Source organism: Agelaius phoeniceus, chromosome 6 (genome assembly GCF_051311805.1).
Source record: "Agelaius phoeniceus isolate bAgePho1 chromosome 6, bAgePho1.hap1, whole genome shotgun sequence".
Lineage (NCBI taxonomy): Eukaryota > Metazoa > Chordata > Aves > Passeriformes > Icteridae > Agelaius > Agelaius phoeniceus.
In genome coordinates, this window is record NC_135270.1 from 8259440 (window position 1) to 8281822 (window position 22383).

The 22383-nt window shown below is 41.1% G+C and overlaps 1 protein-coding gene across 5 annotated transcripts in view; it reads left to right on the forward strand.

Moving 5' to 3' along the window:
• SMIM38 (small integral membrane protein 38) overlaps positions 1-22129 on the forward strand; it is a 32115-nt gene extending 9986 nt beyond the window's left edge. For 2 of the 5 annotated variants that reach the window (XM_077179576.1, XM_077179577.1), the window contains exons 2-7: positions 3072-3199; positions 10412-10484; positions 12190-12330; positions 12815-12845; positions 16477-16569; positions 19762-20327. In XM_077179576.1, coding sequence (XP_077035691.1) covers positions 10465-10484; positions 12190-12330; positions 12815-12845; positions 16477-16569; positions 19762-19848 — 372 coding nt within the window. In that variant the 5' untranslated portion in view covers positions 3072-3199; positions 10412-10464 and the 3' untranslated portion in view covers positions 19849-20327. Of the gene's footprint in view, positions 1-3071; positions 3200-4331; positions 6476-10411; positions 10485-11997; positions 12074-12189; positions 12331-12814; positions 16570-19761 lie in introns of those variants that run through there. The other 3 variants (XM_077179579.1, XR_013182660.1, XM_077179578.1) reach the window with 3 other exon arrangements.
• Positions 22130-22383: the final 254 nt, after the last annotated feature.

Here is a 22383-nt window from a genome sequence, read left to right on the forward strand (position 1 = left end):
TGTGTTCTGAACATGCCGTGCACTTTACAGAAGAACTATTCCAGGAATGTTGCTTGAGAGTTTTAGATGTTTATTTGGTACTTATTTTTCGTCTCCCTTGCTCCAAAAGCCAGGTGCTTTAATCACAATGAAATTCACTGCCCAGGTCATGGAGAAAAAAAAAAGGAAAATAATGCAATTACAGCAAGTCCTAAAAATGATCTAAAATAACATTTTTTATATGCAACTGAATAATAATTTTAGGTTGGAGTATTTCCTTACCTCCCCAGGGTTAAATAGTGAATTTCTTACCAAAAATGCCTTATTAAGAAGCTTTTTTCCATTCCAGAAAAGTATGGCTTGTGGCCAGGAAAGTCTCCAAGATGCTGGATCTGAAATTTGTCATGAGCCCAGTGTCCATCCTGTATGTTGCCCTAATATTCTGAAGAAAACATGTGTCAGAGGAGAGGGGGAGAGAAGTTTTTTACCTGACTGAATAGTGAAAAACTGTTCAAGAAGGTAAAAAAAGCCCAACAAAACAACAAAAATCAGCTCCCTCAAAAGAATTTAAAAAAATCATTTTAAAAAAGCAAAGCTCATGTGGGTAAACACAGGTGTACTGAGAGATACATACTACGTGCAGCCAGCAGGGTTTGTGTTCTGTGCTAGAACAGGGAGGCCTTGGCTGGTGTCTGTGGACCCTGAGCTTGACACAAACCAAAAATCACAGTACAAGGTGACAGGCAGAGGGTATGGCTCGAGGGGGAACACGGGGGTCGTGGCCTGTGTGTGGATGTTCCAGCTGGGGTGGGATGGGCACGTGGAGCCTTCCCTCCAGAGCGAGCGATAGCAGCTATTCTGTGCTGTGAGCTTAGCAACCCAAGGCTTGCGTGTGTTTCACAGGCTTCAGGGTGTCTGACCCAAAGATAACTGTGCTCAAAGGTGTCAGAATGTACCAGAAGAACCAGTGCAGGCTCATGGGGGTAGTGCTTTGGGACAGGCAGGGATTTGGGGAGGCGCTCTGCAACATCTCAACGCACTTCTCACAGCTCCTGGGAGCTGCCTCTGCCAAGCTTGGGGTGGTAGCTGTGCTTTTGACAGGTACCTCTGAGGGACCAGACTTGGGAGTATTTCAATGAATTTGTGCCTAAGTCAGCCCCAATTCTGTGACACAATGGGTACAGTGTCACGTTCTTATGGTCTGCATTTGTTTGAATGGTCCCCAGAGGAAAGAGGGGTTTGAGTTTTCTTGTCTGTGCTCCTCTGATATTTTGTAGTTTGTGGTAAAGGATGTGTGCTTGTTTTTATGTTTTCCTCTAAAAGTATTTCTGCTTCAGTGGCACTTTAAATGTTTGAAGGGTTTTGCCCTCCCTTATTACTCAATTTAATTGGAATTATGGTGCCTATCAAAAAGTATTACTGCAAGGTGACCTGGAAATAATAATTTCCTTTCATCTATACCAAACATTTGTAGATCATTAAAATGTCACAAATAAAAAGAGTCTTAGTCACAAAGAACTGGCTTTATACGAGCACAGTAAAATATGAGATTTCATTATATACAAAAGGGCCATGTTTTGTATTCCTTGTTCACAGAGGAAACCTCCAACACATGTGGAATGCATGGCAGGATGTAGGACCCTCTAAGGGCTGTATACAGATATGTGAAGGGAAAAAAGAGGGGGGAGAGAGGGGAAAAAAAAAAGAGCCAACAAAAAAAAGAAAAAGAAAGCACAGTGGTTCTGAGGAAACGAGGCCTTTCAGTAAAATTGGAGCATGTGCTGTGGGTGTGCAGGAGGATTTGTGCAGGGATCTCTGCGCTGTGCATGTGCGCGCATTCCTCCGAGTCAGACAGGTGTTAAAGGGAAATGGTGCCCAGGGGACGCAGCACCCTCCCCTGCTATCAGCAGCCCGAGCACATGACGGATCCAAAGGCAGCCAAGCACAACTGCTGAGGGCTTTGCCAAGGGGTTTGGATGCCAAATGCTGACAGAGAGTATCCTTGCCAGCTTGGCACCTTTAGGCCATGTGGCTGCTGCTGGCATGGAGTTGTCATTGTAATGTGCTGGGAAGAATGGAACGAGAAACTGTCTTAATAGTTCCGTGTGAATGAAGCTCTCTTATTGTTGTGAATATAAAATATTAATTACCTTACAAATGTGTTTGAGTTGCTGTACATGACTTTGGCACCTGGCCAGACTGTCGGTGGTGAAATCAGAGGATTGCTTCCTGGCAGCCAAATTTATTTATCCCCCTGCCCCTCCCCAGCATCCCACTGGAAATAAGAAGGGAACTATTTGAAAACAGTTGACATCTGGGGGAAGATGTTCATTGGCTCCTGGGATTTGGATCAGTCCCTGAGCTGGTGCCTGTAGAGTGGATTTAACCCATGCTGTAATCTTCTGGCACCTGTTACAGTTTTTGGCAGTGGCACAGGACAGCTTTGATTGCACTGAGACTGAAGTAGTGAACATATGCCTAATGCCCATCCCAGAAAGAACGACTTAGTGCCCTTACTGCCTTTCCTATTGTTTTCTTTTCCACTTTCTCTTCTCTTATTCATCAAGCTGCTGTTAATAGTTATCATTACATGCAGGCAGGTACCCACCAGCATCTTCAAACAAATCAAGGATAAAGCAAGAGGTAAACAGGAGCAGGAAAAGTTCTGTCTTATCAGAATCCAGCTACTTTGTGCATTTGATTTTCAGTTGTTTGTCTGGCCCTGAATCTTTGAGAAGCATGGTAAATTAAGGACTCCAGGAAAAATTATAGATATGCCAGTGTCTGAGATGTAATCAGAAGACAAGTATTTGGTTTTCTAAGCATGTTAATTGAAATAACCAAGTATGTGTCTTCAGGCAGAGAATTCAGAGGACCCATGAAAGGAAGTCTGTGCCTCCATGTCTCTGTACCGATTGTACATCTGTAAATGGCTGCCATCCAGCAAAGCTCTTAAGTGCATGCTTAGCCCCAGCACAGCTTGGCTACAGCAATGTTGCTAGCTTTGGCATGTTTGGGACATTCACATGCCTGGTGAGAGGCACATGCTCGTGTGTTCTTCTGGATAACTAATTCTTCCTTGTCTTCTACAGGCCTGTGGCCAGGAGAGTGGCTCCAGTGTCCAGCTCCCATAGGAGATATTGAAGATGGCAGTAGGGTTGCACTTCATCTGCAGCTCCAGGGATTTTATCCTTGTCTTGGACATCACTGGAATAAAGAGGTACAGAGTGCTGAAAAATGGTCTGAAGCCTACCAGCAACGTGTGTAACTTTACCTTGCCTGGTGCCTGTGCAGAATTTAATGGTGTTTGTTTCAAGTGACTCTATAAAAACTTGTGGCAAAGACTGTGAGCACAGAGGAGAAACGTCACACTCAGGTATCAGACAGTTAATTAAAATCCACGCTGCTGCATTGCAGTTGTGGGTGTTTGTACAGAGGGATAGCTCAAGGGGTGTGTGTGTTAAAATTTTTCAATGTGTTTGGTGCCTTGTGAAAAGTCTTGATCAATCGCCCCAGTCTTGAGAGCTGTTGTGATTAGGTTTGAAGAGAAAGTCCTTATATACTTATGGTGGTTCTCAGAATTACAACATGGCTTGTTTGTCTAGGGAGCCAACAGAAGACCTTGGGCTTCTTATCTAGCCACAGATAAACACTGGTAAAGGCTCTTGAGTTATAATAAATGCAGATGATTTAATTAAATATAATCTGACCACTCGCTGAGTACTTCTGGGTGCATCTCATTAAGTACCTCTGTCAAAATACCTGATTTAGGGGAAAAAATATAAAGGGACTGGAAAAATTCCATCAGTAACAAACAACTGTACCCATAAAGTGCAACTCATACAGTAAAGTCCAAGCAAGCAAACTCAGTGAAATATTCTTGTGTGTGCAGTTCATAGTCCACTCAGATATTTTCCAGACTATCATCTGCATCAGAAATTTGCTGGACAAATAACTCTGATTCTCTCCAGTGGCTTCTTGGTATGCCTGAGGTGGAATTGCAAAAGAGGAAGAGCTGGCAAGTTGTGTTTTGTTTTTACCTTCACCAAAGCCTGTTTGAATTACAGGGATCATAGTGCATCTCTGGTTGTTGGAACCTGCACTCATTTATTTTAAGAAAGTTAGTTAATTTCTTGGGGATCAAAAAAAACCCAGATGGGGGGAAGCTATCCTGTTGTGAGGAAAGTTCATATCTGCTTCATTGCAATAATTAAAAATGGCTTTTTAAATAGTCAAAAGAAGTTCACTTATTCATAAGACCCAAATTTCTTGGGGGGGCAGGGGGGAAGGCAAATATGAGAAATATTTTACAATATCTTTGTCCAGCTTTTTGCCCCTGGAGGAGGAAGTGAGATATTGAGAAAGCAGCACATGTGACAGATGCTGCTCAAGATGCTCAACACATTACTTAAAGATGCTCTGTGACCATCATGTTGTGAGTACTAAAAGAATGTGACTGGGATGGAACAGTCCACATTTACTGTAACCACATCTGTAGCCTCACCACTCTCACGTGATGGCCAACAAATTCCTGCCAGTTCCTGAAGTTTTCCTAAACACATCTGGGCAGTGCAAAACAGCACTGGCTTGGGGAGCCCTGTGGTTACCTCCAAGTGAGCTGGCATGTCTGTAGCAGTTTGCCACACAGGGACAGCAGCATCGGTGCCAGAAACAGTAAAGCTCTGTTACTGCCATACATAGTTAATTAGCTCGGGTGTCACAGCAAACAAACACGGCTATATTGCTCCTGGTTCTGCAGCAAAGTTAATTGAGACTGGCTTGGGGATCTTTGCCCCAATGTGTGGTGCAGACATACCCAGGAATGCACTCCTATTGTTGACTGAATACTGTATTTTCACATAAATGTGGCAGGAATATAATTGCAGGGTGGAAAGAGAAGGCCAGTATACATTCACTTCACTTTAGAAACCAAATTAAACCTTTGACTTAACTCACTTCTATACCAGCTCCCTGCAGGCATTTCTACAGGCTTCGTTAGAGCCAACCTAGAGGCCATGGAAAAGGTCTTACAAAAGACTAGCCAGGAAGCCAGTCACAGCCCCAGATCCTGCTGCTACAGAACACAATCTGCCTCTTGGCACCTCAGGCTTGCAGCTGCCAGGCACTCTCCTTATGTGGTCACTGGTGTTGGCTCGGAGGCTGGGGCAGATAGATGAGGAGGGCTGAAGGGGAAACACATTCATCACTGCCAGCAGCGAGTGGAGGCAGTGCCAAGTCACTATGTAACCAGGCACATGTGCCAATTTGCTCAGTAATTGGATTGCTATTTGAAAAATTAAAGTGGTGTCTAGAAAATTCTAACCTCTGCTTTTATGAAGTATGAGGTTTGCGACTGAGAGGCTGAACAGGAAGAGTGGAGGGGGATCAAGCAGAGGTGTTTAAGGAGAGCAAATGTAGGAAGTAATTTGATTACTTTCCAAAGTGTTACAACAGCTTCAGAAGCAGCCTGTCTGTACCAGAGAGACAAAGAGCAAGACACAGTGCAGTGGAAAGCTGTGACATTATGGACAAGCCGTAACCCATTGCTGACTATGGAAAATCAGTGAGGACTTGTCAGCTGAAAGCGATTTTTATAAAGAAAACATCATTGGAAGGCAAGGCTTGATACACTTCTGTAACTAATTTTTTCCTTAAAAAGAAAAAAGTTCTTAAAGGGGATTATTTTATATTTTCAGGGTTTACTCAGAGCCTGTGAATTGTTGCTTCTGTCTACTGTATACATTGCTCTCAAATACATTTGGTGAACAAATACCATTAATCATAAATGATACTGAATTATCCAGCTACAGGGAGAATTTGTGACTCAGAAATATACCTCTGCCATGAATTATTTCTGCTCTCATTGCACTTAAATTCAGACTTTGCTTTGACTCCAGCAGAAGCACAATTACATCCAAAAATATAGTTACACAAGTAGTCCTTCAGGCATTTCAGTGTTCTTTTTAGTTGAGCTCACTGGCCACCCTTATTTAGCTGAAAACTTCGAGCATATGGAGATGATGGATTATTAATTTTCCCTAAGATAATATTTGTAGTTTAAAGTATAGCCCAGTTGCTAGTAGGTGTATGAAAGTGGTGCCTGTGTTCTTCATCACTGTTAAGCGGAAACTCAAGCTGGAAGCTCTGTATTTAAAATAATAAAAAAGTAAAAATCTATAGACTCATACTGAGGAAGAGCTATTTGGAACCTCTGTGAAATGTCTGATTATTTCTCATGCACTCAGACCTGGTACAATGAGGTTAACACATGTCAAACTAAAGGCTAAGGAAATTTCAAGTCACATTTCTGCCCCTAGATGGAGTATTCTGCACACTGGGTTGGTTTCTTTATATATATATTGGGAGAATGGAGCTGTGTTAGAAGACTTGAAATGCCTCTTGTTCTGAATTCCCTTTACAGTGTATCAAGTGCTGCCCGTTGGGACTAGACTAACTGGGTCCCAGAGACCATTTAGAAGAGAAAAATCAAAATAAGGTTTGTTTGTATAATTGATTGAACACTACAAAGGCTGCTGCACTTTCTTAGTGTCTCCTGTTTGTTGGTGATAGATATGTGTGTTAAAATGCAAGAAGCCTCTGCTTTACAAAGTGTCACTAATTACTATGAAACATCTGATATTTGCAGCTTGCAGTGCTGGATGTTTCTGTGATTTTCATGGTATTGCCTTCTATGAGTATGCTGTGAATGCCATGGTAACCTTAGCTGCTTGTAAACCATTTTAATAGTGACCACTGTAATATAGTGGTTGTGTGCAAACAGCATGCACCACTGCTTCGGAGGTGTTTGGAGCACTTTGTTTTGGTCACAATTGGAGTAAAAATGTTGCCAGACTTCAAGAACTGAATCCTAAACTTGCCAAACAGGGAGCTGAAAGTAAGGGCTCCCGTTCTCCAGCTCCTGTCTTTGATCATCTCTGGGGTTTCATTGATACATTCCTGCCCAGCACTCACATGCTTAGTGAACCATGGCTCCAGAAAGCTCAGAGCTGCTTGGGAAAAGCACTTGGCTGCAGGCACTGGATTTGAAGGGGGTGGGTGTCAGATTAGAAGCCATCTTTTGAAAAACCTCGCTTGTTTTGTGTGTGTGAGTGAGAATTCAGCTGCAGGCTCCTAGCTCAGGTATGTTCTCATTTGGGCTTCTGCTTTAGCCCACTCTTAACAGGAGGGACCAGCTGTAAAGTTTGTCCCTGGGAGCTGAATTCCTGCAGCATCCAGGATTTTCGTTTGGACCTTTTTAGATATGATGTAAATGCCAACAGCTTCCTAACAACTGTTCTTGAAGCTCAGAGCAGAATTTAGAGTAGACCCTTGTGAGTTAGGGAATTGCACAAGATATCCCTTCTCAGAAGGGAAAGAAAAGGCCCAACAAAACCTAAGCCATCTGACTGGAGTCCTGAGAAATGCTTTCCAGCTTTCAAAGAAAGAAAGGGTCTTAATTCAGATTTGCCAGAATCGTCTAATTAGTCCCTTTAATGCCATGCACCTTATAGTCTGTGCCACCGGATTCGTCCTATAAATGAGACGATGGGCTAATTCATCTTGGCAGCAGTAAACAGACCTTGTGATTGTCCTCCTTACAAACACCGGCCTGATTTTAGGAAAACGCTTTGACCAAGCCTGTGTCCCTGCTCCCTCCCCCGCGACGCCCCCTCTTTTTCTGAGTGCTGCCTGTGCTTCTTGCCCTCCTTCTTCCCCAGCACCCCAGCCCAGCCCGTCTCACACACAGTGACATACCTCACACATTTGCCACTGCTAACAACAACCTGTCAACTCTTTCTTTGCACCGTGCTAGGCGCCTTTTGTTTCTGCAGCCCAGCAAGCCTTGCAGCTGTTGTCCAAGGCCTGCTCCGACAGCCTGTGATCAGTCAGCTGCAAAATCCTCCCTGAACAACTCGGTATTCACAGCTCTAATCGGGCCAGCGGACTGTTTCCTCCTCTCTCGCAGTAAATCTTTATCACTTGCGCTCTGCTCGTCAGTTCATGGCGCCAGCTCTTTGGGCTGGCTGCTCGATCCCTTTCCCATACTCTGCTGGCCTGTGTGCTCTGAATGCTAACTCCAGCCTTGTTTAGACTCAGGGCTGCCTCAGTGCTGCAATCCACATGTTGGGAAGGTCCAAGTTCCAGCTCCCCCCACCTCTGTTTTTAATGTGCATTAGGTTTGCATCGCTCCAAAGGTGAAGCTATCAAAGGCTCCCTCCCTCTTTGCCCTCCCTCGGCCCCTTTCATACTTTGTCCATATAAGTTAGTTGTGTGATTATCTTTGCGCTTCCTCCCAGCAGACTGTCGTGCTTCTGTTTAAGAGCTGTCTTTGGGGAGGAGATGAGGGTGAGCTGCCCAGCCTGGGGAAGCTGCTGATGGCAAGGGAAAGCTTTGGGGAACTGGCACAAACCTTAATTTGATCGCATGCCCAGGGCTATTAACCCTCCTCCTAATGGTCCCCCCACAGAGGAGTCGGAAACAGGTTTTCCCCCATCCTGTTCCTTACTTGGTGCCATCACAGTCTTTTATAAGATTTGCATCAAAGATGTTGAATTGTCAAGCAGATTTCTAGGAAAAAAAGAGGATCAGAGTTTGCTTCCTTAGTATCCTCAGCTGAGCTGAGGAAAGTCCTTGGAGAGTTTAGGGTGGAGGTTTCTGTCAATGTGGAGTTCCTGAGGATTTATTCTGATGGAGCTGAAAACACAATTTTATCTGTCTGTGCCTGTTGCCTCTTTACAGGATACAGCGTATAAACTCCTTCTACCTCCTTTGGGAAAAGATCGTGGGTTTTATTTTCCTGTATTTGGGCTGGGGATTGTAGATTATAGTCTAGTTAAACCTCAGTTAAACAGCACATTTTGTAAGGAGGCTCAGCTAGCTCCTGGGTGAAGCTTGCTGGAGACCATTTTTGAAAAATATAAATTATTCAGGAGGGTTATTTCAGTTTATAAGGAACCTGGGAAACTTCTGTCTGAGCATTTGCATGAGGGACAAAAACTGATGGGTTTTAGTCTTCTCTCTGAAACTGAGTCCATCTTTGGCACTGGAAAACCCATTTCTCTTTCTTCATCAGTTTTCCCCACCTTTAAGTCTTTGTTTTAGCTGTTCTAGATGTGTGCATGTGCACATGTAAGCAGGAGTGAAAATTAACCAAATACAGAAAGTCCTTCAATAATACAACATGAACTGGCTTTAAAAATGTTGTTTCTCTTAGCTTTATGAGGCAGCTCTAAAATAGATACCCCTTGGAAAATCTGGATTCATTTCTATTCAGCCTTTCCATGCCTCAGTTTCTTATCAGTACAGTATTTGCTTGGTCAAAGATAAGTCTGAGGATATGGGATTCTTACTATTTAGGCATTGGTGGTCAGTTTGAGTCTGTAGAGAGATGCCATCCCTGTAGGGCTCTGTTGGCTCCCACTGGTGCTTCCAGGTGGGACACGTTTTGTCTCTGTGTAAACAAACAGACCTGTAAACACCCTTTAGGCTTCATTTAGGGAAATGGATCAGATTTTGCTGGTATTTGCTATTAAAGTGCCTTTCTCAGTGTGTTCTTTTGTGAAACTGAATGTGTGTGAACAGGATCTGAATATTGGCTCTTTTTCTGTAGGCTGTCCCCAAGGGCAGCAGTAGAAATCTTCAATAGTCCGGAGCGTCCTAGAAATAAGCTTGTACCAGTCCATAGAATGGAATCATAAAATAGTTTATGACTATTAAAAATGTCATAAACTATTAAAGCCATCTTTTTTCTGTTGAATAGGAAGCTACTGGACATATTTATTTTGTGATATGATTGACTTCTATTTTGTGAAGCACTGGTGCTTCACCATGCTTGGGGAGATTGGGATGGGCAATCCACTTCCTGTCCCCTGCACAAAAAGCAGTTGATTTTAAATTGCTCCGAAAGAACTTGATATCCTCTAAATATCCTTGTATATCCTAATATTTTATTTATTTATTTTATTGCTTTTCCAGAAAACCCATTGGTAGCTAGAATTTACATGTTGCCTGATAAGGTGGAAGGAAATATTTTGGCTTTAAACTACAATGGAAGATTCTGGGAGTCTGAATTAGAAGTGAATGGAACAAGGAGAGAAGACTTTCTCAGAATTATTTTTATTTTTTTAAAAATGAAAGGAACTCAAAACACAAAATACAAACAGTATTTTGAGTCTCTTCACGCAGAAGTAAGAGAGGATGTGCACAGCTTGTCTCAACTTTCCATAGCAGGTTGCCACAGTCCTCATGTCCTGGTTCTCCTCACCTGCTGTTGTTTGTGCCCTGAAGTGAGGGGTTATTTTGAAGGATGCAGCTGGTGCTCACCTTGGTGTGGTTGTAATTCTGTGGTGGTTGGTGATGTGGGCTTAGAATGGTTAATTGGGAAAATGTCTGGAAGTTGTGACACGAAGTTTTTATCTGTTCTTTTCCTCAGAGCTTTGTAGCATAGGGGAAGACTCACAGGAGGCAAATATTCCTAGTGAGGCAATGTATCGCTGTTTTGAGAGGTAAGTTCAATCCTCATTTTTACCCAGACCACAATGAAGGCTCTGTACCTTTTTCTGTTTGGTGGCTGCTAGAAGAGGGCTTGTTCATGGCTCTGGGATGAACAGGAATTTGAGAACAGCTTGTCTGTTCCCTGTTTCAGGTTGAAACTGGTCTTGACACACTTTTCCTAATGCATCTGGATGCATATATTGGAGCAGGATATTTTATTGCTCTGCTTCTTTATTTCTTAGGAGCAATGTCAACTGTTTTTTCCTAGCTCCTCCCATATCTGTCTTCTAAGAAAATCTCAGATGCCAACAACTTGCTGTTTGATTTTTTTTTTACAGAGTTGTTGATAGTATGCTTGCACAGTAATTCTGTTTGAAAATAGTATTTTAGACTAGGAATTTTCTTGTCTGATTTGCCTCAGACTTTCCTGAAAAATTCTACCTTGACATAAAGTTTGCACCTGTGGAAGTTCAAGGAAATCTGTTTAGCTTTTGCTTTGTGAGGGAGGAACTCTGCCAAAAGTGAGGTTCTGATGAAAGACTAGTGTAAGCATGGATAAACTGCTATCAGTCTCATCAAGAAAATATATGATTTAATGGATTTTATATTCCTTATAAAATTTTTTTGTTTGTTTCTTTTTTGGCTACTCAGGATAAAATATTCACAACTAACCTATCATGTTTAATTTTGTGAGTTGCTTTTAGTGTGCGCATTTCCTGTACATCTTGAACAAAACCATGCAAAAGATGAACAGGGAATAAGGGGGAAAATTATAAATGGATCCATGTGACTGCCTCTTCCACAGACATTTTTTTCTCCCCTTACTTGAGAAGTTAAGAGGGAATGCAGGGCCATAGAGTGTTTGTTAAAGCTGATGGAATATCTTTCTCCCTCTGGGTATCTCTTTAATCAATGTTTCTTTATACCATTAGGTCATCTCCTCTTTTTTCAAGGCTTTTTTTTTAATTCTGAAGAAGCCTTGTTTTGTACATTTCCGTACATCTTGACGTTTATTCTAAGAATTATGGCCTGATCACTTCCTCTCTTTTCCTCAAAATTTGTCGTTTTATCTATTTTAAGTGCCAGAGCACAAAGATAACCCCATCATAGTTCTCTCATTTTCCCCAGCAGTTCTCCCCCGCTGTCCCCCCTTGCAATGAAAAAATGAAAGGTCTCATGGTCTTACAGATTTTCTTTATGCTTATTTTGGCCTACTTGCAACCCAAATACATCATCATGCTATAAGACGGCTCTCTAAGGCTCTTGGATCAATTAAAGGTAGCCCTATTCATTGCCAGCACAAACCTTTGCCTATTAACTCTTTCAAAGGGCATTTGTCATCACAAAAAGCTGTGGATGCTGGCTGGGTACATTGATTTAAAAACGGTATTGTTTTAAGGCTGCTGAATATCTTAATTAGTTGTAATCAGAGGGGAGCTTGTGTCTGTAAAGTGATACAGTTACCTTTCACCTACTTGCTTTATTTTCTGAGTTTTGTTGTTTTGTTTTTTTTTTAAATTTCAGATGTACCTCAATTTTCAGTGTACAAGAGGAGTGCACTTGCTGATCAAGCTGTAACTTGTGACATTATTTTGTAAAGGTAAATATTTAGTGTGGTAATTCAGAATGCGTCTCCTTGGCCTGTGATCAGCCAAGAGCGAGTCAGTGGAGAATCATTGCTCCTTGCCAGCAGCCATCCTCCTTCTCTTCCCTCAGAAATCCTGGGTCTGTATCCTGGAAATGCAGAAATCCACCCCAAGTCTTCAAGCCCTTGCACCTGTGCTCAGCTCAAGCCCATAAATCATCCATTAATGCAGAGTGTACACAGCCCTGTTTGGCAGGTCAAGATAAAACAAGGTAACATTTTTTAGACCAGTAGTTCATTTGCCACAATTGTTGTCTCAAATAACTTGAAACAATTTACTGATGTGCTCAAAATCTCTGGGAAAATATCCTTTTCTGCTGTTCCCTGAATCAAAACTTTTCTTGCAGTAGTTAATAATAAAAAATTAGTTTTTATTCAAGGAGACCCTTTTGAAAATGAAAATCAGTGCTTTTCCTTGGTATTCATGCAAAGTTTTCTTTGTGCTTATTGCTTTCTTGGTTAATTTTTCTGAACAAAAGCATAGCTTATATTTAATATAAAATATTTTGTGCAAATCAAGCTTTTTTTAATGTGGATTTAATGGAGTCATTGAGATATAGACAGAACCCTTCCAGTCACATGGCTTGATGGTACAGCAATGGCTTTCATCATTTGACCCTCACTCTCTGGAGATGCAATTCCAGAGAAGAGGATTCGGAAATATATTCTTTTCTTTCCATTTTTATCTTCTTACAGGGAGGAGGAAACACTTGACAACAAAATAAATGTAAGTCACACTTGATAAAACACATACTTTTGTGCTTTAATGAAATACTAGATACAGTGGTGATAATAAAAATAGCATTTAATTTGTTTCATCACAGGAAGGGGAAGGGATGCAACTGGTCTCTCACAGGGACTCCCCCTTTCCTGGGACAAAAAAATCTTTAGAAAATACCTGGTATACCACCCATGGATATGAAATGGCTCATGCAGTTTGGTCATTTGGAAAGCAGGACATTGCCATGGCTGGGAACCACCAGGCATATGAATCCCCAACACTCACACTCAACTGGTGGTTTGCTTGATGAATTTTGTTATAGAATCATGCACAGATTCTCAGGGAAATATGGCAGAGTCATGTAAATGCAAGTGGTATTGTCCTCAGTCTCTTATTTTCCAGTGAATAAGTGTATTGGACAATGTATGGCTTGAAGTGAGAATATGTTTATGATTCACCTAATTCTCACAGAATTCAAGATGATACATGCATTTCTATCACAGGAGGATATTTCTCTATGTTTCTAGATCCTGAATGAAGTAATTCTTGTGAGTATTTCACCTCCTTTTTAAATACAAAAATGCTTCAAAAATTTAGTTCTGTCTCCAAACTGCTGTAAGAGCCTAGTATAATCTCCATTTCACAAATGAGGAAAACCAGCCTAAAAAAGATTAAAGTTCCAATTCAAGGAGAGGCAGCTTAAGCACATCTTTTAATGTTCCTGTGATTTTGGCATAAGCTGCTATGAAGAGTTTCTCTGGGATGCTGTCAGAGGTGAAAACAGCAAATGCTCTGAGTTGCAGACAGTACCTCAGCCACAGTACTGCAATTTTTCCTTGTTATACTTGAGGCAATGGGATTGTCACAGAGGAGAGAGATTTATTTTTGTAGCTAGTTATTCAATATATATACTATGGTGTTGAACCTCATTTTAGCATGGAGGTCAGTGAAGTTCTAACCTTTTCCTTCAGCTTTGTAGATTTTCCCAGAAGTGTGTAGCATCTTTTCTTTGGTCAGGTGCCTCAGAAATGAAGTCAGAGAAATAAATCTACACTTTTCTTCCATGGCTGTGATAAGCATATGTATTTATATAGAATGACATTGTGTGTTTTGCTCTCTGTAAGAGTTTTAGGTGTCTGTACAAGTAGAAGATTTATGAAGTGTAACTCATTTTCCCTTCTCCACACTGTTCCAGTGGAAGAGCTCAGACTGCGATGAGAAAAAGTAGTACACATTATTAAGAATTCTGATAAAGTAGGCTGAATAAATTTGTTTTCTTTGTGAGCCTTAATCCCGTGTTTTATTGGCTTCTTGGATATGGCTAATTTATTTGGAATTCCATTCTGTTCCCAACAGCATTCCTGATTAGCAGTTTGATCACCCGGAGCAAAGTTACATACCAGCTTTCAACTCTTGTAATCTAGCAGTGTAATTTTTTCGAATGGACTCTTTTCTTTCCTTCTTTGTCCCAGCTCCCCTTCTTTTTGTGTGCAAAGAGACTTTAAAAGTAAGCAGGATAACCTGTTAGTAGAATGAAAAACTTCTTCAAAACACAGTGTAGTTTGCTGAAAGCCCGACTTTCATTTTTGAATAGAAAAAACGAGGTTTGGAGCAGTGTCAGTGCAGCATGTGAAATGTTTGCCTTCTATCACTTATAAAGGGTAACAGTTCTTTTCAATAACTGCATTTTATGAGTGGAGTGATATAATTTTCAAGTCGTTTCCAAGGTCTGTAGTTTGCCAGAGCACATTTTGCTTATGGTTGGTTTTAGAAAGTTTGAATTTTTCTTTAGTTGTTAAGTTTGTCACCTGGTGGACCTTGTAGGAAAATGGCAGCTTGTGGAGGCCCAGGGGCCTATCATTGGAACTTTGACCTCAGGGCTATTGGTTCATGCAGTCAAAACAAAGGATGACCAGGACATCCAAATTTAATTGTAAACCAGAGGCAGGTTTGGGTCTGAACTCTTTGTGGTACAGCACAGGCAGAGCATAATCCAAGTGATCTGGTCTGCCTAAGACATGGAGTTGCAGATGAGAGGGAGGTGAGTTTTCCATCCTGTGACATTTCTGAAAGTCTCAGTCTGGTTTCTGCACAGTGAAAAGGAAACAAGGATCTTAAGTGAAGGGAGGCTTGGGAATAGGCCAGAGACAGGTGACCACAGCACTCATCAAAAGGCTCAAACTGTGGTTTTATGCATGAGTGCCTTGACTGCATAATGTTTGAAGACTGTGATCTGTCTGGTTTGTACTGATCTTGAATTGTAGGGTTCTGGAAAGCAGCTCTTGGCAAATACTTTGTCAAAACTGAAGCATATTATGCCAGTTTTCTGTGTTTGAAAAACTGGCATTTTGTTGAAACATTGTTTTGTCAAAAATAGTAGTCATTAAATTCTCTGCTGTATTGATGTGAATTCTATTAATTCAGTGGGAGAAAAAAAAATCTACTGATGGAAGGAGAGCACCAGAAAAGGTTGATTTAGGGCTAGATCATTGTGCCTGGTCAAATTTGGTGATAATTCCTTAATTTCCTCAGCAAAAAAACCCTGAGGTTCTTTCTACCCCAAAAATTTGGCATCTAGCTGAGTGTGAAAACTTAGCAAATTGTGTATGGTCTCTCTGATCACTAAGGAGATAATAATTATTTGATAACATGCTGCTCTGAACTTTATAATGTAAATTTAAATATGTATCCCTGTTTTGGTTTTTTTTCTGTTGAGTCACAAAGTATTTTTGTATTTTTGTATTTGTTCATGATTAGGTGGACATTTTGGGCATTGTTAATATTTTAATTGATTGGTGCCATTAAGTATCATGGCCTGTATGTGATCTATTCTGCTACTGCTGGGTCGTGTTCTGGTCACATTCCTGGTAAGAAATTCCTGTAAATGAAAGGGAACCAAGGTGTCTCCTGCTGACCATTGCCCCGTCCAGCAGCACATGGAGGTGGTGATGGAATGACAGCAGAGGTCTCATCAAGTCTTTTTGGAAATACAGATGTCTTCGTGTAATCACTTTTAAGACTGATTTATAAGGTTTTGTTTCATTTCCTTCTAGTCCTTTCCCTTCACTTTTATTGCTGTTTCCTGCGATTTGTGCTCTTTTGCTGCATTTAAATCTCACTTTTGACATCTCCAGGATGAGCTGGAGTTTTACTAATACTTCTGGTATTTTGGAGGCTGAAGTAAGTCTTAATGGATGAAACATGTAATAAATGAAGTATCTTCTGTCTGTCCTTGTTGTTCTTGATCATGGAAATGGGCATACCGAGCTGATTACAGTAGGAGGAGTGTGTTTGCTGGGGATTTTCCAGGAGAAAACCCGTGGGGCAGGTGTTGACTTTGCTTTGACTCAATGCAGGACTTAATGATCTTGATATGTGCACGTTATCACAACTTAGGTGGAGCAATAATCGACTCTGAATGTCAGATTTTTGTTCTCTAAAGCGGTGACGTCTTGATCTGACTCTTTTTAAGTGGTACTTTGTTTTCAATGTGATGTAGAATGCTTGCTCAGGAGGTTTCACATATGTAACCTGGAGCAAGGTGCCTTTTTGACTCTGATAACTGTAGAAGGAACGTGATTCTGTCAGATAAGTGCTGGTCTTGAATTTTTCCTTTTTTTTTTTTTTTTTAACAAAGAACTCAGAACTTCTTATTAGCCTTGCCAACACCTGCAACTCCTCGCTGCTTCCTTTGGTAGATATCCTGACTTTTGAATGTGTGGAAAATGCAGTAAGTCAAATATCCTACTTTTTCATTCTAATTTACTTTTTTTGGGATATACTTCAAACTGGTGATAACAGTGAGTGGTTTAGGATTATTGTTGTATTGTCTGCTTTGCCACTTGTAAGTTTACTTGATATTTTAAAATTTTGGGAGTGTAGTGATATTTTAGGAGATTGCTTTATAAGGGAATTGGAAAATGAGATGTGAAATCTGTTGCCTTACATTTTAAAAGTCAACAAGACTGCATAATATGTACTTTTTTCCCCCCTAAACTACCCTTCAATGGGCATTTACCAGAACAATTAATTATGTGATAATTTAAAAGCAAAATATTAAATTTGTCTTGGAAATAGCGACAGATTGGAGGATTTTAATAAATAATTGGAGGATTTATAGCAGAATAGGGTAATAATATTGTGTGATGAAAACACATGTTAGTAATAAAATATTGCCCATCAGAAATACTGTTCTATCATGTCATTGTTCCCTAGAGAGATGACTGGTTGAAAAATGATTTTAATAAAATAAACTTTGAACAGAGAGGATGCTTTTGTGGGTGATAAAGCACACATTCTTCAAAAAAGGCACATCATTAAAAATGGTGCCAGACATTAGGAACATCTATTGTGTGAAAAAGTAAATTTGGGGAAATCCAAATAATAATGCTCAATGTATAGGCTTTACATAGTCCTTTTCCTCACTTGTTCTCAAAATACTTTGCAAAGAGGGGAAGAATAACTGCCCATGTTAAACTGCATTTTCTAAAATCCAGCCACACCAGTTTTCATCTGGCATTTAAATTTGCCTTGCTTATGCCGTGCCATTAATTTTCCGTGGGAGGAAATCTGTCCCAAGGAGCAAAATCCAAGCAGGAAAGCATGTCCTTCCATTTTGGGCAGCATTCCTGTGTGCAAATAAAAGCGGGCTGCCAAGCTGACAGCCGTGGCATGTGGAGCCAGGGAGCTGCCATTGCCCAGGCAGCTGGCAGGGAAGTTGTGTCAGCCTGTCCTGGGCACATCCCGGTGCCAGGCGCCAGGAATGTGCCGCCGCTGTTCCGCCTTTGACACCTAGCAGGGACCGCCGGAGCTGAGAGCTGCTCGTGAGCCCAGGCAGGAGGAGGCACCTGTTCCCTTGGCAGTGCAGTGAACCCCCAGTTCATCCCTGGGGTGTGCCCTTAAGTAGCCACCAGGCTCCTCGGGGCTAGCAGAGTGAGCTGGAGCTGGTGGCCAAGGTATGGGGTGTGCTGGATTGCAGCTCATGCTGAAATCAGTGGTTTTCAGCAAGGCTGATGGAGCACAGACAGCTGCCTTGCACCACGCTGGAGGAAGAGGGTTGTCACAAAAGATGCACTTTCCTTGGAGCCATCCAGATGGGCTGGTACAAAGATACTGCTTCTCTAAAAAAAATTCGGGTATTGTCGCCTCAGCCAATAATTAATTATACAGCTACCAAATGAGCCAGTTGCCCAAGTGAGTGCATACTGTGGAGCCCCTGTCTTGCAGGGGTTGTGGTGCCACTGAAGAGTTTGTCAAACTGTTTTTCCTGCTGAAATCCCTTTCAGATGAGATGATGATTTCCTTTCTTCTAGTCTGTGTGGGTGCAGGTCTCTTAAAAGAAAAGAGCAGGTTAGAGACACAGCTGTCAGGAATGATGTAGTTGATTTTGCTTTAGGGCAAGCTGGTAGACCTTTTGGGCCCCTTTTATCCTTTTTCCTGTAGCTGTAGGTGACCCTAGTAATACATACATGTGTATTTATTTGTTCTCTCCAGCCTGCTGCATTTTTTCAGCAAAGTCTTTGCTAGTTGAAAGGAGCAGTCCCTTTAAACTCAGCAGCTTTTGGAATCTGTAGGTATAAAAAGACATTGTTTGGTGTGCCTCCTCAAAGATTCCTCCTTAATCCTGATTTTGTGTACTCATCCCTTGGTTGAGCCTTCCTGAACAGAGGAATTTGAGTTGATTCCCATTTCCTCATAAATGCATGCAGGGCAGTATGTCAGACTTTCTTGCCTTTTAAGCAATCTGATCAGTTCTGACACTTTCCACCTCCATTAAGGAATCCATGTGGTAGTTGAGAACACCCATTAGTGTGAACAAACTCCTGAAACCCCTGAAAGTATTTGCTTTGCTCTACCATTTAACTGTTTACGAAGTCCAGGGCTTTGCTTCTGATACACAATTCAATAAAAGGGAACAGATTATTTTATTTAGCTTTTTTAACTGCAGTGTAAATGTGGTTCTGTTGGCTGTGTAGTAGGCAACATGTTGACTTCCATGAGGTTACCCCAATCAAGGACAAATTTGACCAGAAAGTGACAGTTTGAGAGGATACTGACAGTCAGTATTTTGGTATGGCATTTGGTTTAATGCAGAATTTTTAAAAATCAAGGAAGCAGCTCTGACACAGGACTATTGCTTGAACCATATCCAAGTCATTTCACTTACTGCTGATTCTTCCCAGTTTTGCCATCATAATTCCACATGTCCAGGCTCAGGCAAGGAATAGCTTAAACATCAATAGAAGTTTCTTGTTTTCTTCTGAAGTGGGTCCTGGAGCTTGTGCTAGTTCTGATGAGGACTTGGCATCTCCAAGGATATTACTGTATCCCGTAATCTCAAGGTATTACTGTACCCTGAATTTAAGAGAAAAAGAGTGTAGAATTCCCAAAGCCTTATGTCTCTGAATCAGGCCTTAATTTCTTTTTAGACAGAAAGTGCTATTTCTGGGGAAAGGAACTTGCTAGTTAGTAAGTCTGAAAAGATCTTAACAGTTCCAGTAATTACTCATTTCATCAATCCATCTATATTTAAAGTGAGCTAAACCGAGTTCTTTCCTATAGTGCCTACTTCAAATAATGCTGCTTTACATTTGGAGAGCCAAATAAGGAAACAGAGCATAATCTTACAGGAGTTTCATTCCCTTTCAGTTGCACGGCTCAGACTTGCTGTAACAAGAGCACTTCTTTCTATGAAACCTTTTTAACATATTCGACTAAACAAACTATCTCCTAAAGTAGGAGCATTTTTGTTTGTGTGTGTGTGTGCTTTGCTCCAGCCTTGGCTGTTGAGGACATTTCTGCATTTGTCCATGTACTAAATGAGCGATGCATTTTGGACAGCTTCTGTGTTCTGATTTGTTTTCTTGTGCTTTTTTGTGTCCCCCTCTTCCCCCTCCCCTTCTTCCCCTTTTCATTTGTCTAGGGGGAAAAAAAAAAAGCTCCTCCAGTGTTGTTTCCTGCAAAGACCATTCTTAAGAGCTCGCTGGACAGCGCAGGACTCTTGAAGTGATAGCTAATTGGTGAAAGAAAGGCCCTGATTGTCTTGAGGGAGCTGGAAAGTGCTGCGTGTGCTGCTGAAAGGGACTAGGGAGAAGGTGCCTGGTTTCGCTGAGCAGCTGCTGCTGGAGATGTTTGGAGATTACATCAGCATTGGAAAAGAGGGGCCAAAAAAAAAAAAGTCCAACTTCACAGAGACGGAGTTTATGGAGGTTTTTTTCCCCCTTCCAAAGGTCTTCTGACAATACTGTCATTGTCAATATAAGAGTTTGTTAATTCTTTATGAATAGCACATGGGGCCTCTTGACTAAATAGTACGTTACATGTCCCAAATCTGTCAGCTGGACTCTTCTCTCACATGCTAGTGAGATCACTTTGATTGGAATGTTAGAGGAATTGCTGGGCTGGCTGTGCAGAACTGAATACTGCATTATATAATTAGATCTCCCAGAGTATTTTTTTTCACATTACCTCTTTATTCTAGCTTAAATATGGAATCAGTCCTTTTGATGGTTTTACTGGTTGTAATTATATTAATACGATTCATTTTGTGGTCCTGTCTTAGTGCTTATATAGATTATAAACTGTCCCAAAGGTTTCCTGGCACAAAAAAAGAGGACTAAGAGACTTCAAAAGGCTCGTTCAGGTTTGAATTGACAATGGGGGAGAGCTGGGTAGGGTAAATGGAGCTAGAGCAGCTTTTACCTTGGGATCTGATGAGAGAGAAATGACCTGCTGAGACTGCAGCTGAGTGAAGATCCTTCAGAAAGCCCTATGCTGACAGAGGGGAAGGAATGACAACTGATTGAGTCAAATGACTTCCTATCCAACTTGGGCATGAATTTGCTGTTGGGAACAGACTTGTGGACTTCTGCCAATTAAATGATGTGAACAAGCTGGAAGGAACCCTCTTGCTGGGCAGTCCAAGAGTGCTCAGTGTCCACATGCCACGCTGTGGGCTGGCAGGAGCACATTTTTACCTGGCTGGTTGATTTGTTACCAAATTCCTCATGGCTCTTCCCAGCCAGTCAGATCTGAAACTGACTGAATGATTTTAGCTGACCAGGACCTGCCAAATATTCACATTTCTTAGCAAGTGATGTATATGAGTACCAGTAGAAGGTGGATACCACTGCAATAATCTGTTCCATGGAAGACAGATTTGTGTCTCAGAGATTGTCCGATGGACTCTGGCTGTGCTTCAGCACCAACAATGAGTGGGGTGACAACATGAGTGAGTTTTGATACCAAAGCCATGCAAGTGACCTTCGTGTCTAGCCTGAAACAGGCACCCTGCTAGGACACTGGAGAATTTGACTACTTGCCCAAGGACAAAGTGACTTTGGATTTCTTGGTTTAACTTACCTGGCAAAAGGAAGCAATTTTTTTCAAATGAACTGACTTCTTTAAAATAGGTGTTGTATTAAGTCAAACAACCTAAATCTTACTGCAACTCAGTGTAATACTGTCTTTTAAGAACTGAATTTTTCTACAGTAAAGATAGGAAAATTGTATTACCTTGCCCAAGAAATGCACTATCCTTGGTCTAGTCACTCTTTAAAAATTATTTTTTTAAAAATCTTCTTTTTTTTTGTTTCATCATTTTCTATCTCATGTGAAAAGGAAGGTTATCACTTCATATACTTATTTTTATATCTCTTGGTAGCTCACATGATGATATCAGAGTTCAGCTAGGTAAAAGCCTGCAGTATTCCCATACAGAGTTTCTGGCCCATTCTTGAGTCACACACTCCTACAGGCTTGTCATTAGTAACTGCTCATCAGCCCTTGTAATTTTGTATTTTAAACCCTCCTAAAAATCAGACATGAGAGCTGGTGTGTGCTTAGGCAGTGAAGCAGGGTAAATGTCAGGTCAATTGATTTGATTTTATTTATGGTGGATGACCAGATTTTATTTATGGTGGATGACCAATCTACAAAACAGCCTGTAATGCTGGAAGGTGCATGTCATGGGCTTGAAATCCTGCCAGACAACAATGAATTATATGTAGATGTAACTAACCCCTTGTCTGTTTCTCTGATTCTTAATTTTAACGATAGTTCTGTCCATTTTTTGTTTCTCCAACACCAGCAAACCACAAAAGGAAAGTAAAATGTTGTCTACTTGATGTGCTGACATACCTTTTATAATGAGTAACTGGAAAAATAGTGACAGCGATCCATTTTTCTTATTTCAGTTAATCATTGCTATTCTGAGCTGTTTTGTGCAAAACAAAGCTTGTGGAGAAATTGATAGTGCCTTTAAGAAATAAATCTTATCATTCTTTATTTCAGTCCTATGGAAATTTCATTTGACAGTGTACTGTTTGTATTAATTGTTTAAAAGTGTGGATGTAATGAGAAGCTGTACAGGTGAAGTTGTGGTTTACTGGGGATATTGGAAGTGACATCAGTGTGGAATTCACAACTTTCATTTTTTTTATCTCTGCAGGGCAGCGTTTCAAGATTTCCCTCTAAATCAGAGTTTGTGGTCGTTATGGACCATAACCTATGGACTGGATCTGTTGGTACTTATGTACCTAAAACA